Source organism: Agelaius phoeniceus, chromosome 20 (genome assembly GCF_051311805.1).
Source record: "Agelaius phoeniceus isolate bAgePho1 chromosome 20, bAgePho1.hap1, whole genome shotgun sequence".
NCBI classification, from domain to species: Eukaryota; Metazoa; Chordata; class Aves; order Passeriformes; family Icteridae; genus Agelaius; species Agelaius phoeniceus.
The window spans coordinates 5,015,745-5,032,898 of record NC_135284.1 but is presented as its reverse complement, the minus strand read 5'-3'; the positions used below and the strand labels follow the sequence as shown (position 1 = coordinate 5,032,898).

Sequence of the window (17,154 nt, the reverse complement as noted above, 5' to 3'; positions counted from 1 at the left end):
CCACTCATTCCAATGTGCCACGACAGTTCCAAGAAGCCTAAATTTATGTTTGTGTTTATTGCCTCCAGCTTTGTTGCTGTTCCATTTCTGTCCCACCAGGCTCAGAAAAGCCAGGTCGCTGCGGATGCTGTTTCAGAGGTGTTGGCACGAAACAATCCCATGGTGGACTTCAAAAATCTACCAAGAGACTTTGTGCAGAAAAAAAATCCTTCATCTTTGCCTCCAAGAGCAAGCAATAAAAAACCCTGACTGCTCCCATGGTAACTACAGGAAGTTCTGCAAACTGCTGCAGAATGGAGTTGTTATTAATTGAGTCCTTGAGTAGCTAACTAATCATGGAAAAGGAAATTAATTGGCACGTTACTGCATGAAAATTCCTACAAATAGGAGAAAAATAATCTGGTGAATGCTGGTTTAAGTGCAATTACAGAGCTTTACAATGATCATGCCATCCATTAATGGAGTGGCCAGATCTACCACCCTCCAAAAAAAGATATCACATATCCTGCCTGTGACTGGGGGAAAAAAAACCAGTCTGAATTTCAGGTATTTTAGTATTTGCTCAGGAGATAATTCCTTCTATCTTCTTGGAAGAGCCAAATTTGAATTTTCAACTCTACTACAAACCAACTGCAGTTGATAATGCTTGCCAAGAAAGCATTAACAAGATTAATTAGCAAGATTAACAAGCACTGGCCACTCCAGAGCAAATACAGGTAACGCAGTTCTGTTCAGCAATTGCAAAGAAAGGTTCTGTGTTTCATATCTGGAATTATTCTTATGCTTCCTTAGCTGTTATACACAAGATTGTTCCAGTCCAACAATTGTTTCCTTGAGCACTTACTTCTCAATCCAGAGTTCTACTAAAAAAATAGATTTTATCACATTTTACAACCCAACACTGTCACTTCCCCAAACAAACCCACCCTATTCTCAGTAACGAGGAGCAATACCCAGCCTGATTTACCTCCCCTTTCTATGGAGAGAAATCACAATGGCCAGAACACCAAAGCTGTGTTAGTGGAATGGCTCCTGTGATGCAGATACCAGAATTATGTGCAGAAAGGCCTTCTGAAAATGGGCTACAAGTGAGTGGTAAGAGGAAAAAAAACAAATGTAAAGACGGCAGAAAGAAGCTGCAGGAAAAAATATAAAAGAACAAAATAAAAAAGGGCACAGAGGAGCAGAGTGTGGTCTCTGATGAGCCTGAGCTGTAAAACCACAGCTGCAGTGCAATTAGAAATTGAGAAATGATGCTGAAGCATTCCCTACCAGAGCTGGTGCCTGTACTCGAGCACTGCCAGTTTCAAAGCATGGTTAGCAGGGTAAAACATTTTCTGTCCTATTTTTCATCCTTTTGTGTTGCCTACATTCATATTTTCTGTATTCTTCCTGCACCTCTGCATTTCCTCTTGCCAGTTTGCATCCCCAGATCTCACACTTCAGTGTCTGACTCCAGTGATTCTCCCAAGCTGTGCTCAACTGTTCCCACACAGATTTCTCTTGCTGCTTTCTAGGCTGCACAAAGTTCTCCTTAATTGCAGACACCCTGTGAGTGGAAATGACAGTTCCACTGTAATGGAGGGAGGTGGGATGTACAAACACAGATCCATGATATTCCTCAAATTGAAGTAATTAAACAAGTTCAGGGCAGTTCCTGAGCAGATCATTTTCCAGACTAACTGTGTATTAAATAGAAATTGCTTCGTGTCAATCACGTGCACACAGCAATTCCTAAATCCAGGGGCAGAAAGGGCCACAGGAAGTTTCCTGTTAGCAACACAGAGCTCTTAAAAAAGGTATCATTTCCTCTCTCAAGGAAAACCTAACTCCAGCTTTGTCCAACTGGCCTTCCCACTGCAGTATATTAATTCAGACAAGTTCATCTGAGTGTCACTCAGTGTCCAAGAGCAGAGAAGGAAGCAGTGGTAGTAGAAACAATGGTTTTTATCAGAACGTATTTTTAGGGTCTCAAAACCACGCAAGACATCTTGGAAATATTTCCTGTTTACACAGAGCTGTACTATCTGTGTGCAATGATACACTGCACATCCTGAGCTTAGCCAGCAATCAGAAATATATGGGAGTTAAAGGAGGCTAGACTGGACAACATTCCTTGGGATATATAGTTCCCATTGGAAAATTAATTCTTCAACAGCAGGGAGTTATGAAAAGTTATCCTTAGATGGAAATGGAGTGCAAATTTATATTAAAATATAGAAAATTTAAAATATGATGCATAACTTAGCAGATCTTTCATAAAGGCAAAAGAGACATCTTAAATCAGACCATGAAAAATTCACTGTGAGAAAGTGAAATTAGAAGAACCCACTCTCAAAAATGAAGAAACAATATCAAGTGGTCTGGGCATTTTTACAAGGAAAATGTCAAAAACCTCAATGGGGAAGAGGGACAGAAAATACAAAACCACAAGAGCATTTAATACTGGATTCATTGAAATAGGGAAAAAATAGGATGAATCTGCTTTGTTCTAAGGAAAAACAGCATTTATCCTTGCTCTTCTTTTGCAGCCCAAGCCCTACCAGAAGTTGTAACTAATTTCCTTCTAAAATACTTTGTATCTGTGCATCAAACAGGACCAACACAAGCTCCTTGGAGGAAAGTTACAAATTAATCCTCCCACCCAAACCAATCTGTTCCTCCTCAAATTAACAGAGGCCATGCACAACACTTCACTGCCAGGATTTATTTTAGAGGTACATGAAAAGAAAAACACATGAGTATAAAAACATTTCCAGTGATTATAACATCCAATTAAAGGTGTTTTAAGAAAAGAGAAATTTCATCAGAAATTGCATCATTACAGGTCATGGAATAGTTTGAAAAGCTACCATAGGTAACAGTAGTAAACAAAAGTGCCTCTGTGTGCATAATACTGAAGAAAGAAGTGCAGAGTTCTGTGCAGCATCCTCCTTACACACAAGCAGCTCCAATCCCAGCTGCTGGGGGCATTTTCCGGGAAGTGCCGTAGTTCAAAGGATCAGTTTACAAAATGCAGCTTCTGTGTCCAGTGACAGAGGGGTCTCAGCTCCCACAGACACAAAGGATCTCGAGTGTCTGGGCCTGCAAAGAGGCTGCATGGCTCCCTCTGAGCTGCTCCTGCCCAGCAGATGCACCCTGCTTAGAAGAAACTGGATCTTGGTCCACAGTAAATTGCCAGCTGTGGGCTGGAATTCCAAGCCCACTGCTCTTTGGGCTCTCCACAGAATCTCCTTGCATGGAGAATGGTCAGAGAGTTCCACCAGGGAAACCAGAGACAGCTCAGGAACTGCAGAAGGGACTGCAGTTCAAAGCAGGGTTTGTCTGATGCCCTAATTGCCAAGAGAAGTCACATATCTGGAAAATTCAGTGCAAAACAAATTCTTGGGAGATCAGTATAAATGGGCAAACTGTTTCTAATATGGTTCCAAAGTGTAACAGGAATGTACAGACTGTAAACCTCAAGGCAGTGTTAATCCATGCAATGAACACAGGATCCTCTGAACCTGCCCTCACTACTCACCAAGCATTCCCAACACCAAGCATCGAGCTGAGACACAACTAAAACCTACAGAGGCCAAGTGTTCCCAAAGCCCACTGCAACTACCTAACCAGAAACCTATGGCAGAGCTTCAGCAGGACACAAAGACACCTGGCCCTCCAAAGGTTTTATACAGTGAATGACAAAAGCAAAACAAATATCCTAACAAGCTGTTAACTTTCTATCTCAAAACAACCCTGAAAAAAATAAGGCTTTGAGAAAAAGAGCAAAAAGGATTCCACTCAGTTGTGAAGCAGAATTCCAGCATGAACACCCCAACAGCCCTTGCTCTTCCACCTGAAGCAAAGCTGCTCTTTTCCACCCCTGTGCAGTGAGGAGTGACTGGCTCTGCTCCCCAGCCTGGAGGGAGCTGTGGGTACAGAGCAGGGCACGCTCCAAGAGCTCTGTCCCAGCACTGCAGTCTGGCATTCTGTGCAATGGTTCCCATCCTTTCCAAAGGTCTCTATTTCCCCACCCAGAAACAAGAGCCTTTCAGAAGCTAACTACCTTTCAGGTTCCCAAAGGTACAGGGAATTTCTATTCCATCTCCACCCTCAAGTGCACAGGATACAGAAAGGTCTGAGCACCTCTAGAAAAACACAAAGTTTGCAGACTGATTGCTATAAATGGAAGATATTTACAATTTTCAAAGATTATGCCAAATCACCAGCCATGGGTTGCTCATCTGTGCTAAAGCATTTCTCAACTTCTGCAATTTCCCTCAGAAGTTGTGGGATCCTGGCTCACTCCAAGCCAGGGACTGGTATAAAAATGGGTTTATTTCACATTTTGTAATGAGGGGAGTGAAGGCAATAGGCAAATTGCTTAATTGTTTTATAAAATAAGAATTTCAAAAATCAGGAATAGTGCATTTTGATAAATGTATTGCAATTTGGAAGAATCAGAAATTGAAAATCCTACAAAGAGTTCTTCAGTAAGGCATGGAGAGAAGGATCTACCAATGGAGACTACACACTCCAAAGATTTTGTTTTTCATGTGACCTGTTGTCACTGGTGTTTCCCAAATGGTTATTAGCTTCCATCTGAAAGTCAAAGAAAATTTCAAAACAAGCTAACTAGCTGTAGCTAATAAATAATTTTTAAATAACTTCATTTAAACTCCAAATTTGGAAATCAATTATTAAGTGGTTACAGCATAGTAAATATTGCATCGTAAATAAAATATCCTCTACAAAAAAAGGAACAAGCCTAAAAAACCTATTAAACATTGCATCCTCCTTAGGTTAAATCATTGCATCAGAAATGTCTATCACCTTAAAACATACAGCATTCCTTAAGTGCTATTTTACAGTTCTCATCCAGTGCAAGAGAGTTACTCTCCCCAGAATAAAAATAACCAATTCCACAATAAATTATCTTCTACGAGCTTCCAAAGTGTCTGAACATTCCTACCTGTCTTACTCCATCTTCTAAGAGCAAAAGCTTACAATCACTAAGACATAAAGAATCATCTGACAGCTGAACCAGGAGCATTAAATGCCCTTTCTATTTTCAGAATCACCATCTGATTTTGGATTGTCAGGTTTCTGCAGCCAACTGCTCTCTTCCTCTGGCACATCCTCTTCTACTGGTGTTTGGCTAGGCTGAATCTAGGAGAAAAACAGGATAAAAACCAAATTAACAATTCAAAAGCACTGTGTTGCTCTGTATTATCCATCCCATTATATAAAGATGCTGTAACAGTTACTCAGAGTCTTTCAGCACATCAGCAAATTCTTTTTAGCCAGGATATATCCTTTTAAAAATTCCTTCTTCTGCCCCTTTCCCAAGGATTAACACAGTTATGTTCAGATGCATATAAAAACAAATTAAGTAATAATAAAAAAAAAAATCCCATCAACATTAATCAATGCTTCCTCCTAATGTATTACCTGAAAAGGTTCACTGATGCCAACTATTGACTGCAAGTTATTGCTAAAATAACAAAGCAAATATTCTCCTCCCATCTTGGGTATTTCTGAAGCACTCATGTAAACCTGGCAAGAATAAGAACAGGCAATGAGCAATTTCCACAGCAAAAGAAGTTTACAAAAAAAGCCCTTCAGGGCACCATCAAAATCAGTGTTTGCTATTTATAAGCACATTTTAAAACGTAAGCTAAAACGGATGGGGACAAAAATAACTCAGGAAAGCATCTGAAAATTAAATCAGGGAGGAGAAGGAATATCCTTCACCATGTCAGCAGGCAGGCTTGCTTCAGTGACAAGGGAGAAGGGACCCAGGGTGGCTGGAAGGGAAGGGCCAAAGCCAGAGAGCAGCAGAGGGAGTGGAGCTGCCTCCTGGTGGCAGGAGCCACCGTTCCCAACTTCAACTTCTATTTCTTCAGATAAGTATCTCTGAATATTTATCATTTGCATCAAAATAAGGGCTTTCTTTTGGTTTAAATCACTTTAGGTAATCACAACTAAAAGGCTTTGTAGCAGACAGCAGTTTTTAAAGAGGGACCAAAATATTCAATAGGAAGAATTAGGGAGAGGGATCTTAATAATTTTGTTCCTAATTAGCTTTAACTGGGAAGAGGATACAGAACTCCTGAGGGGAAGGGGATATGGAACAGACCTCCAGTGCTACTCTATAGAAAACTACATTAAAAAGAAATACAACTGACTTCTTTGCTGTCTCTGCTGGAAGAAATTTCATCATCTTCCACCCAAGCATAAGTAACATAATCCTTCACATGCCTGAAAGTCACCTGCAGAGAAAGATACAAACTATCAGCTTCCTGATGATGGAAACAAAGGCCATGCTACATGAAAAACAAAGTTGTGAGCGATGTTTACTGTTTCACTACAGTAATTAACACACTCTAAGGATCAAAACATTTTGGGGGCACGCACACATCTTCTGTTTCTGGGAGGGTGGGACTGCTCTGTTCTCTCACCCTTCCACTGACTTGTATTTTTCTTGCATCAACTCCTTTCCACAGCTTCTAAAACATTTTACTTCAGTAAACAACCAGATTACCTTAGCAGAGAATTTAGAGGGTGTGGAAGAACTCTCATGCTGTAGAGCTAAACTGTCAGCACACAGAAGCTAACAGCAATCAAGCACACAGCTATTTCACAGAGTTCTACCAGCAAGAACCAGTGCTCTGAAACTCCCCAGGACCTCCTGCAGGCCCCTTCCCCACCTTTGCTGAGGTAACATTACCTGGAAGAGCCCAATCCAGTCCCAGGCACTGCTGGGGAGCTCAGGTGCTGCGGAGTAGCGGATGAGAACATCGTGCTCTGCACTCCACTCGCCCTCAGGACTCAGCACAACCAGGGGATCTGAGACAAGAGGCTTCATCTACACCAAAAAACAGAGTTTCAACTCAGGCAAGCCTGGCATTCTTTCAGTTATTCTTCTCTGCCACAATTGGACTCTTTAACTGACTGGAAATAACTTGACAGCAATTTGCTGCCTTCACTATGATCAGAATGAAACAGAGATTGTGGCTGAGGAAATCAGCTGAGTAAAACAAACTTTTTCTTAACAACATAACTGGGAAGCACCTCAAGTTTGAAAGTTCCTGTGACAGGTTTGTGATCACTGATGCCATAGCTCATGTGACTGACATAGTTGTTCAGAGTAACAGAAATTTGGTTCTCTTCTTCAGGGAATTCGCCTTCTTTTGATGCAACCTCGCTGAGATTTTTCACTTTCCATAGTATTCTATCTGTCCATGCTGGCTTTCTTTTCTTCTCACTGCAAAAATGGAAGGTAAAAAGTGAAATGAGCAGAGAAACAAGTTGCTAAAAAGCTAAGAATGCTGTGCAAAATCTACTCAGAGACTGGGAGATACATATTAATAAAAGGATGCAATCATATCCAAGCTTCATTTTACAGCTCTGATTAAAGTGTTTTACAAGCAATGTTTCCTTAATTTGAGCTTCATTTAGCATAGATCATGGCTTTCTGAAAGAGGAGTAAAATGAAGGGGAGAAGGACATTTCAGTGGGTTAGTTGGCTTCATACAGGAAATGATACTTTCTCCTAAAAGCCTGTAAAAACATGCATGGATTTAGAGATAATACAACAGCTGCCCCAGGCTCCATAGAGATATTCTGAAAAATGAGGGTGTAAACATAAGGAATGTGTAGGAAGAGTCTGAATGATGTTTGAAATTATTCAAAATATTTGAAAGCAAGTTTCTTTTAACAACAAAGACAGGACAAAAACTTGGGTAGCTTATGGTAACCACAGGTGCCACAGCAATGCTTTATTCAGAATTCCTCTAAATTGTACCAGCCTGCATTTCAGGTTTGCAAGCTACTGCTGTCTCCTAACAACAGGCTTTCAAAATTCCATAATCAAGGAAGTTGTGCCTGCAACTGCACTATGCATCCAACTGTTATCACAATGCAGAGTTTCCTTTTAAACCATATCAATGACACCAGAAGACACGAGCCCTCTGTGGTTGTCTCTGTAGTGGGAGGAAGGCTTAACAGCAACTCTCTGGATGGGTGGATCACTTCAAATTGAAATGGAGAAAAGATCATACCCAATGGAAGGGGAATTAGAATGGACTGGATTGGGTTATGAATGTTAAAAGCAGGATGTGTAAGGAAAACTGTCAGTTTAAATATCAAAACCAAGGCCATTTAGTGCAATATTCAACATAATTTTGTTTTACCCCTTCCTACCTTTAATAAAGTGGAAAGATTTGAAATGATTAAGGGCCCCTATGCCACTTACTGCAGTAATTCTACAAATGGACAGAAATCTTTAGGAGGTGCCAGATGTCTGCTCTGCTGTGCAGGAAATACCAAAAGAACAGCCTATGGTAAAACACTCCCTGCTTCAGAGAAAATGGAATATTAGATGGGAAACAAACCCTCAGAATTCACATTGAAGGGGTATCAAAAATAAAATTCTCTGGGCTTCAGTAAAAGCAGCTTCTGCAGGGTGTTTGCCTTGAGGCCTTGCTGGTCAGCCCACCTGAGCAAAGTCTCTCTGGCAGCTTGAACAGCAGCAGGATGCACACACACAGAATGTGTAACCACACCTTTTGTTCTCTCATCAGCCAATACACACAACCAGGCTATGAATAATTTGTAAAATGTCCAGGCTTGGATTATTTTAAGTATTTTTTAAGGTGGATTTATTGCTGGTCCCATTGCATTTCGTTATATTAAATTAGGAAGCAAAATATCTTTGGGTCCACATAAATAAACTTCCAATATTAAGTGCAACAGCAGAGTAGATAACACTGCAGCTTTCAGACAGGTTAAAAAAATTCCTAAAGAAAATCAGCTGTCATCTGATTTTCAAATATTTCACAAAAATCAAAGCAAAAGCTCAGATGGAGCCTTGTTTTGATTCTGAAATATTAAAAAAATCACTACAAAATTCAGAAAGTTCTCTTCTTACTTAAACCAAAATAGGGACTTCTGTTCTCTGGAAGTAAAGAAAAAGATCAGTACAAAACCCTGTTTGGACAGGAACTTATCCTTCTGTGGAAACATAAGACTAACACTTAACAAACAGAGACTTTAATATCACAGAAAAACTTTGGAAATTTAAGATACTCCATCTTCAACTTAAAGTAATCAACAAAGACAAATATACATTCATTTTCAAATACCAGCATATCAAATGAAATGCTTAAACAGAGAAGGGAAGCAAAAATGACAGACAATTATTCTTTTGCTCATTTTGACAACCAATGAGCACTTTTAGTAGGAAAGAACAAAACAGAAGCAGCTTAAACAAGTGCTCATTCATTTTGTTCATCTGGACTTTCCCAAAAGGCAGCTGGGTTGTTTCATTACTTCCCTCATACAATCAGCAGACCCCAGCTTCTTCAGCCAAAAATATTCATTTATTCAGATTTGGTCAATGCAAGCCTAACAGAACACCTCAACAGCCCCAGAGCACACAGGAAATTCAGGTTTGCTGATTACTAAAGTGATATTTAAGCAAGCACCACATTCACTCCCATATTCCACATCTAAACTCATTTTATCTTTTACCTTGTGTCATAGACCTCCGAGTCAAGGTCAAACTTGTAGGTGGGCTTAAACTGCAGAGGGCCCTCTTTGAATTCCTTCAGAAATTCTTCTTTCTTTTTTGCCATATTTAACTGCAGAAATAAAAAGTAACTTTTAAAGATTCTGTTTAAAAAATCAGAGCTCAAAGGATGAATGGGAAAGCATCTTCCAAGAATTCAACGTTGCAGTCAGTAAAACATTGGAAAGGTAAATTCAGAAGGGCCTCTTTGTTATAGCCAGAACTCTTGACAGAATCCATCTAAAAGTTTAGAGGCAATTCTACCCAAAACATCCAGAATAAGGTTGTCTTTAGAAGAATTACTGTGAGGAGAGATAAAGGTGAGGAACAACTGACAAGACATGAAGTTTAAAGAAATCTTCAGTCAAACATGAGCATTGTAAATGAGTAAGAAACTGCACAAAAGCAGAAAAAGTTTGCAATTAACTGGGGATTATGACCACCTCATGTTCCACCTCTTGATTGCTCTGAGTTTGTGTTCTTGAACAGAAATCAGAAGCTCAAGGTGTAATTTAACTACCACGTTGTGTTTGTGTGCATTAAAAGCAAAACCAAACCCCCAAAGAGACTGAGCCAACCCACCTGGTCCTTTTCCCAGAGCAGACTGAAACGCTTGTTGTTGATTGATTCTCTGACAAAGTGTATCCCATAATCTGCTATCCGGAAGTTTAGGTCTCCAAACCAGAAGAGAAGCCTTAAAACCAAACCAAGATGCATCAACCAAGGAAGATTTATATGAATCTATTAACTCAAGGGAAGAATCTGACAGAGTGTTAACCATTACCATTACACTAATTAGGTGCTCTAATCACTTTTATTACTTAATGCAAACAGCTTTAACACAAACATTAAGTAGCTGTAGATAAGCTTACAAAGGGACAACCTGCTGCTAAACAAAAAAAATTGAAGTAATTGAAACAGTAAATTAAGTCCTTTGCATTCTTGCTGCTTGCTTATTACTGCCTGAATATTAACTTCTCCTGTGTCTTACATCTCTGAACATTTAACAGCAACCTAAATGATTTTTGGTATAAACAGGCTTTAGCTTCTAAAGCTTTCCTGCATGGCATGTACAGTCTGTATGCTAACAAATGAATGTAATTAGAGACTGGAAAAGAACAGTCTTGTAAAACAGACATCTGTCTTTCAGGTTATCTTTTCCTCCCAGAGTTCAGGGTCAAAGCTGAAGGGACATTTAAAATAAAATGATGGATGAAAAATCCAAACACAAAACTCTTCAGTGCAAGAAGAGATAAATAGATAAAACCAACAGAAAACTGAGTGAACAACTCACTCATGATCCAAGGGACTTGGAATATCCTCTCCTTCAAACTGCATCTCCAGAATTTTCTCAAAGTCATCCAGTCTCTGCTCGGTGTTCTCCATGTGAGCCGGCAGGTGGCAGTTCATGAAGCAGATCGTGTGCCCAAAGAGGGACATGCGGACACTGACTCCTCCTTTGTTCCCCTGCCACGGGAGATGAACGACATTCCCTGAAACTTTCAAATGGAACTAACCCCACCTTTCAATTCTTGCAATTAAGATTTAAATCAGTACAACCTCTTTCTGCATAACTTGTTGCGTATCAGCAAATAAACTGAAATCTGAAATTCCGCTCTGCGCTGCACATGAGGTTCAAACAAATGAGTTTGCTTGTCAGGTTATTCATTTTTCATGAAGCCACATCCTCTCTGTGCCAGCAGGGAGCCATGCAGAGGCACAGGGCAGTGACCAGGGGCAGGCAGTCCTTACCCAGTAGCCGAAGAGGCCCGTGCGGGTGTAGTGGGTGTGGATGTCGCGGATGAAGGGAAGGTGCGCGTGCCTCACAAAGATCAGGAGCAGCAGCCCCTGCATGCGAACTGAGGAGAGCTGGGAGACAGAAAACAAGGAATTGTCATTTCCAGGGGTTCCCTGGCTTTACTTCACAGGAGCTTTGAGGTGAAGAAGGCCACATGCAATTCCCTCACCAAGCCTGGCTTCAACACTGTGACACAGTAAATGCTGACTCATTTCAGTGCTGTGAAAAATATATTCCTTATAAACAAATCTGATCAATTCCTCAGCTAATTAACACAGTTCCAACGTTATATTTCAATCTGAAGTCGACCTCAAAATATGCACCTGCCCAAATCTCTTTAAAGACTTCTCCTCTGCCTCACCAGCCTCTTGTTTCTGCCTGTAAGAATCCTGTTCCTGAAGGACCAAATCCTTCACTTTTCACTAAAAGCTTTATAACTCACACCTACAAGTGCTCCAACAGCAGCAGCTTTTTCAAACTGAAGCACCCTTGAGCAGATCATTAAATATTCTAAATGCCTTCAACAGCACAGCAGTCAATTCCAGGCATCTGCAAAAACAATGAGCTGCAAACAGCAGAAACTCCTGCCTTGCAGTGCCTGTAAAATCTGATTTACCAAACACTTAGAGAGCACATAAGACACGGGGTTTTTGTGGGTTTGTGTGTGTGGAAACTGCCTAATAAAGATGTCCTTCATTGAACATCTATGGACTTTACAATGATCCTGGCATGAGACACAAAATTCATTGTGTTTTAATGATCATGATTCAATTTAAAATACAGGCATTGAAATACATTAACTGTAGTTCAATTTTATGCTGGATTAATTTAGAAAAAGACTACATTAGAATAAAACTGAGTATACAACTGCTGGAGAAGCCCAAAATTTAAAACAGAATTCCTCCTTTGTCTCCCTATCTACACAATTAAATTATTTCAGAATATATTTTAACGTTTTCATTGTCCTTGAACCCAACAAAACACCCCACAGAATACTGAAACAATGGACTGCAATTACTAATGATGCATAAATATTTTAGTAGTCAGCATTTTCCTTTCCATAATTACATTCATGAGGCACCATGATCTTCCAGTGCCTTTATTATTTATTTGCTTTATTTCACTCTGCCGAGTCCCCAGAGGTTTCTCAAGATGCACAGGATGTGAACACAACATCTGAACCCCTCCCCTGCTGGCAGCAGCACCAGTCCCAGCAGCCCTCAGAGCCAAATCAAGCACAGCCCTTGCACAGAGGGAGCAGGGTCGTGGTGCAGAATGGACTGTGACCAACTGAACACTCTGAAAACAAACCCTGCTACTGAGGGGACAGAACGTCCCAAGGGTGACACCTCTGCCTCCACACCCAACCTCAGCACAGCTCAGCCAAGGGCCAAGTGCTCCTCTCTCTCCTGCTCAGCCAATTCCTGGCTAAGTCCTGGGCTGACCTTTCCTTGCTGCCTGGTTTGATTTAGACCCGGCCTGACAGCTCCCCCTTATTACTGGAGCTATCGAGTCCTGCTGAAAGCCATTAGGTGGCAGCATCCATTCATTAGTGTGCTCCAAACTGCCTCTGTAATAAATCAGAATTCAAAATCAGCCAGGCATACCAGCAGGAATTCTTTTAAGTGTGTGGATACAGGGCCTGAATGTCAGCCCACGGCCAGATTTTGAATTTTTATCAGCGATGACTTAGGCCAGAGTGAACAATGTGGGTTTTTTCCTTTTTGTAATTCCCAATGGGTCCTTTGTTTTGTTTAATTACAATTAAAAGAACAGCACAACTACTGAGTCTGATTAGCATGCAGATAATGCAATCACCTCAGCAAAATCAGCCAGAAATAGTGCTTGGTTTAGAAAATCACTACAAAAGGCTTTTAATTTCCCTTTACTAGAGAAATCCAGGATATCTTCCTACTTTTATTGTTGGCATTATTAAAATACCCAGTACTTTAGCTGCTCTTATGTCCCTGATATTACCCCAAAATCTTAGCATTTAAATTTCCATATAATGTTATAGGTCTTCAACCAAAAAACCAAGTCCTCATGTAAATATAAATATACACACCCATTAAAATCCTGTTTTACACATATGCAATTTACTTTCACCTGCAAATAAATTGGAAAAAGAGAAAAAAAAAATCAAGATAAAGGAGCCTTACCAATCTTAACAAAAATCACTGCCATTGCTTGGGATATTTATAGTGCAAGACTACATTAGAAGCATCACAATACAGTTCCCCAATATTGCACAGAGCAAAAAACTTTTCTACAAACAAGAGAGAGATAAAGATATTGTGGCCACAAGAAATCTGCTGTTCAGCATGAGTACACATACATGAAAAACAGGAAAACACAGGTGTGATGAAGAATCACCTCTAACATATGTGTGCCTATGGAAGTGACAGACACCTGCAAAAACACCATCAACTTCTCTTTTATGGATAATCTGAGGGAAAAAAAATTAAGACTTTTACTTCAGTGCTGTGACATGTAAGAGTGGTGTAAATAATTACCTTGATGTATCCCAAGGGAGACAAGACAGTCATGAAAAAAATGCTCCATGGATCATCAAATGCCAAGTCAGACAGAAAATTGGTGATTTTTGAATTCACCTCCTGTAAGCTGAATACATCACAATTACTCCCATTGCACCAGTTGGTTTGGACAGAATTCATAGGAATTTTGCAGAACACAGACCCCAGAAATTTCTTGCTGTTCAGCTTCTCATTCAAGCAGTTTAACCCACACACAGATCTAACACATCTGACACTGAGTGAAATGAAATTAAAGGAGGTTCTATACACCTGAAGATAGAGTTTAAGACAATGCCAGACTCAAGATGTGTTATAAAAACCTGATTGTCAGGACTTCAGAATTTCAATATAGTTTGGAAAACACAGTGGCAGATTGTGCCTAACAAGCTTGCACTAATTCCCTTAAAACACGGTGAATTTCCAATAACTTTCATATCAAAATGAACAAGCTAACAAAACAACAGCACTCCCAACTTAGTTTAGAAAATAGATATTCTGTTTAGAATGTGTTTAGAAACATGTTTAGAAAATAGATATTTTGTTTAGAATATAGATATTCTATGTTTAGAATGTTTAGAAAATAGATATTCTGCATTCTGTCACCACACAGCAGCAGCTAACTGCTATAAATATCTCTGCTCTAAGTTAGTCCCCTGCTAGTTAGACTAAGTTAGTCCTCACCCTCTGGTAGCAGTAGTGTTAAACCATCTCCCAGGCAGTGATTCACATCACACAGACCAAAACAGACCACGCTGAGACCCAGCAGTTTAGCAATAAACTCACAAAGGAAGTTCTTGAATGTCACTCACCCTATAACGTACATGTCCGTGGTGGGGCCCAGCGAGTTGAGCTGAAGCAAACTTGTGACATCAGGAGGGGGAGAAGCTGTGCCCACGTTCCAGGTAACTAAATGTAATCTAAAAACAAACAGAAACCACACAAAACCAATGCTAAAATTGAAATGTGGACAGGCAACCAACTCTAAGAACATTCTAATTTCCTCCCCAGGCTGATGAAAAGTGACAGAAGTTCTATCAGCCAGCCCTGACACCGCTACCAAAACAACCAACTGGAGGCAGCAAAACCTGAATTCTTGGCCCTTATCCTTCATCTTTTTGCCCCAGATGAGGAAAGCTTCATCCAGAGTGCGAGACACTTCCTCGTGGATCTCGTCATCGGAGCTGATGTCCTCCACGCAGGCCATCAGCTGGGCCACCCTGTGCCGGAGCTGCAGGCGCCCGCTGGAGCCGGTGCTGCTCAGGCTGCCGGAGCGGCTCCGGCTCCGCTCCGCCTCGGCCAGGGAGAGCCCCAGAGCCGCATCCTCGCCGCTCAGCGACGCCATCCGCTCCCAGGTAAAGCTATGCCCGGAAGGACTGGCCCATTGAAGTTAAGAGATTGATAAGGGTTTTCCAGATCTTGTGGAATTCAGCGTTCGAAAGGACAAATGGAGGTGCAGCAATGCTGGGAAAAAAAAAAACCTGTGGCGTTCTCACCGCGCTGGCTGGGCTGTTACAAAAGCTGCAATTCACACAGTGAATTGGTTTTTTTCATAATAGATTTAAGGTGGTTAATTCGACGAGCTCAGGGTTTAAAAGAATTTATTGTTGATTTGAATCCATCATGTGCCTGTCTGCAGGCGAGGAGAAATGTAATCTCCAGCTCCCAAATATTCAAAGTTCTGAGCAGAACCAAGCAAAGCCACTGACTCTCAACATTCACATCACAGCGCTGTTGTTTCTTTACAAAATGGTTATTTCAGTACCTGAGCTTCTAAAAACAGATTCACTTTATTGTCAGTCTTGTTACATGACAGACAGGCTCAAAAAATAATAAATCTTACAGTTCTATAATGACCTTATAAACACTGATAATTAGTGAATCCCATCAATACACCCATTATTAAGGCTGTGTTTTTATCCCACAACCAACTGCCTGCTCAAGGTGACGTATACAGAAATGGATACAGAAAAGTTGGAAAACAACCTTGCACAATAGATTAAAATGATACATAATTTTCCTCACTAATAGTGTATCTTTGTAAGGCTATGCTGAAGTCACAGGAAAGCTACTCCAAAACAAATTTCTAGGGGAAAAAAATGTAGGTAGGCTGCAGATCTAATTTTGCCACTGGAGATGGCACTTGGGAACGCTCTCCAGTTACTAATTTTGTAAGACAATTACCTGATTAAACAAAACTGAAATAATGTTGAAGCCATCAGTCATTACAGACAGAAATGCAATTCCTCAAGGTGCCCAGTGACCACAGCACTGACAAAAACACAGATCTCAGAGGTAGAAACAAACACTGTCCTAAATACAAGCAACCTACTAAAGTCATTATTTAGCATCACCGCTGCTAATCCTCAAATGACTCAATAGCGGAAAATTTCTCAGGGTCACAGTGCTCATAATAAAGCCTTCAAAGGATTTTTAAGATATTTGAGCTCTTGTCAGCTTGTTAGTTTGGCTGTTTAAATTTTCCCATCGCAGGCTGTTACCCAAATCCCATCAAAGCAGGTTTCTGTAGGGAAGGGATGCAGCCCAGACAGGACACCGACAGAGAGTGAAGACACATTGTAAAAACACCGTAAAAACAGAAGCTCAGTGTTTACTCAAGCTTCTTCTTCCTCAGGGAAAGTGACAAGTTCTTGACAGCCGGTCCATTACAGAAGTGCAGATGTTCGTGCCCTCACAACACATTAACAGAGCTCCGGGAAGTCCCGAGCACCCCGAAATGCCCCATAAGCCTCCCTGAACCACTCCAGCACCGACCTTCCACACCACAAAATCAGCTTTTCTCCTCTATTTCATATGAATACGCAACGCCGCCAGTTTGTGTAAATCTGCGCTAATAAGCAAACACACACACAAGTTTCGCTAATTCTCGCCCATTTACGTAACCGCTCGCGGCCACTTTCCGGAGCCGCCCTCAGCCCCGCGCCCCTCCGCGCCCACCACTCACCTCAACTCCTTGCTGGGAAGGCCCGCGGTCTCCATGCCCGGGGTTCTCGCAGGGAAGCGCTGCCCGAAGGACGGGGAAAGGGCCGACGGAGCCCCCGGCTCTCCCCTCACTCGGCCCGGCCCGGCCGCGGCCTCCGCGCCGCCCTCAGCGCTCCGCGCCCATCGGCGCGCGTGACGGGGGCGGGCACGCGCCGCGCCACGGCGCCCCCTGGCGGCCGGGAGGACCCACAGCAGCCGTAGGATGGCACCGACACCTCGCCCTCTCCCCCCGCAAAAAAATAAACCCCAAAAAAAACCCCAAAACAAAG

The 17,154-nt window shown here is 41.4% G+C and overlaps 1 protein-coding gene across 4 annotated transcripts; it reads right to left on the bottom strand.

Annotated features, from left to right (window-relative positions):
- Positions 1-2,692: 2,692 nt before the first annotated feature.
- INPP5K (inositol polyphosphate-5-phosphatase K) lies at positions 2,693-17,030 on the bottom strand. 4 transcript variants are annotated; one of them, XM_077188590.1, is made up of 14 exons: positions 16,848-17,025; positions 14,971-15,346; positions 14,695-14,802; positions 13,865-13,973; positions 11,306-11,422; positions 10,848-11,020; positions 10,136-10,247; positions 9,517-9,626; positions 8,915-8,941; positions 7,057-7,249; positions 6,713-6,850; positions 6,171-6,254; positions 5,434-5,538; positions 2,693-5,151 (listed from the first exon to the last, which is right to left on the bottom strand). In XM_077188590.1, exons 2-14 carry the CDS (start codon positions 15,225-15,227, stop codon positions 5,035-5,037), a joined length of 1,650 nt encoding a protein of 549 aa, XP_077044705.1. In that variant the 5' UTR covers positions 15,228-15,346; positions 16,848-17,025; the 3' UTR covers positions 2,693-5,034. The 4 variants fall into 4 exon arrangements, with proteins under 4 accessions (XP_077044705.1, XP_077044706.1, XP_054503144.2 ...); XM_077188591.1 differs by lacking the exon at positions 14,971-15,346 and having other exon boundaries at positions 16,848-17,030; XM_054647169.2 differs by lacking the exon at positions 8,915-8,941 and having other exon boundaries at positions 16,848-17,022.
- Between the last annotated feature and the right edge of the window lie 124 nt (positions 17,031-17,154).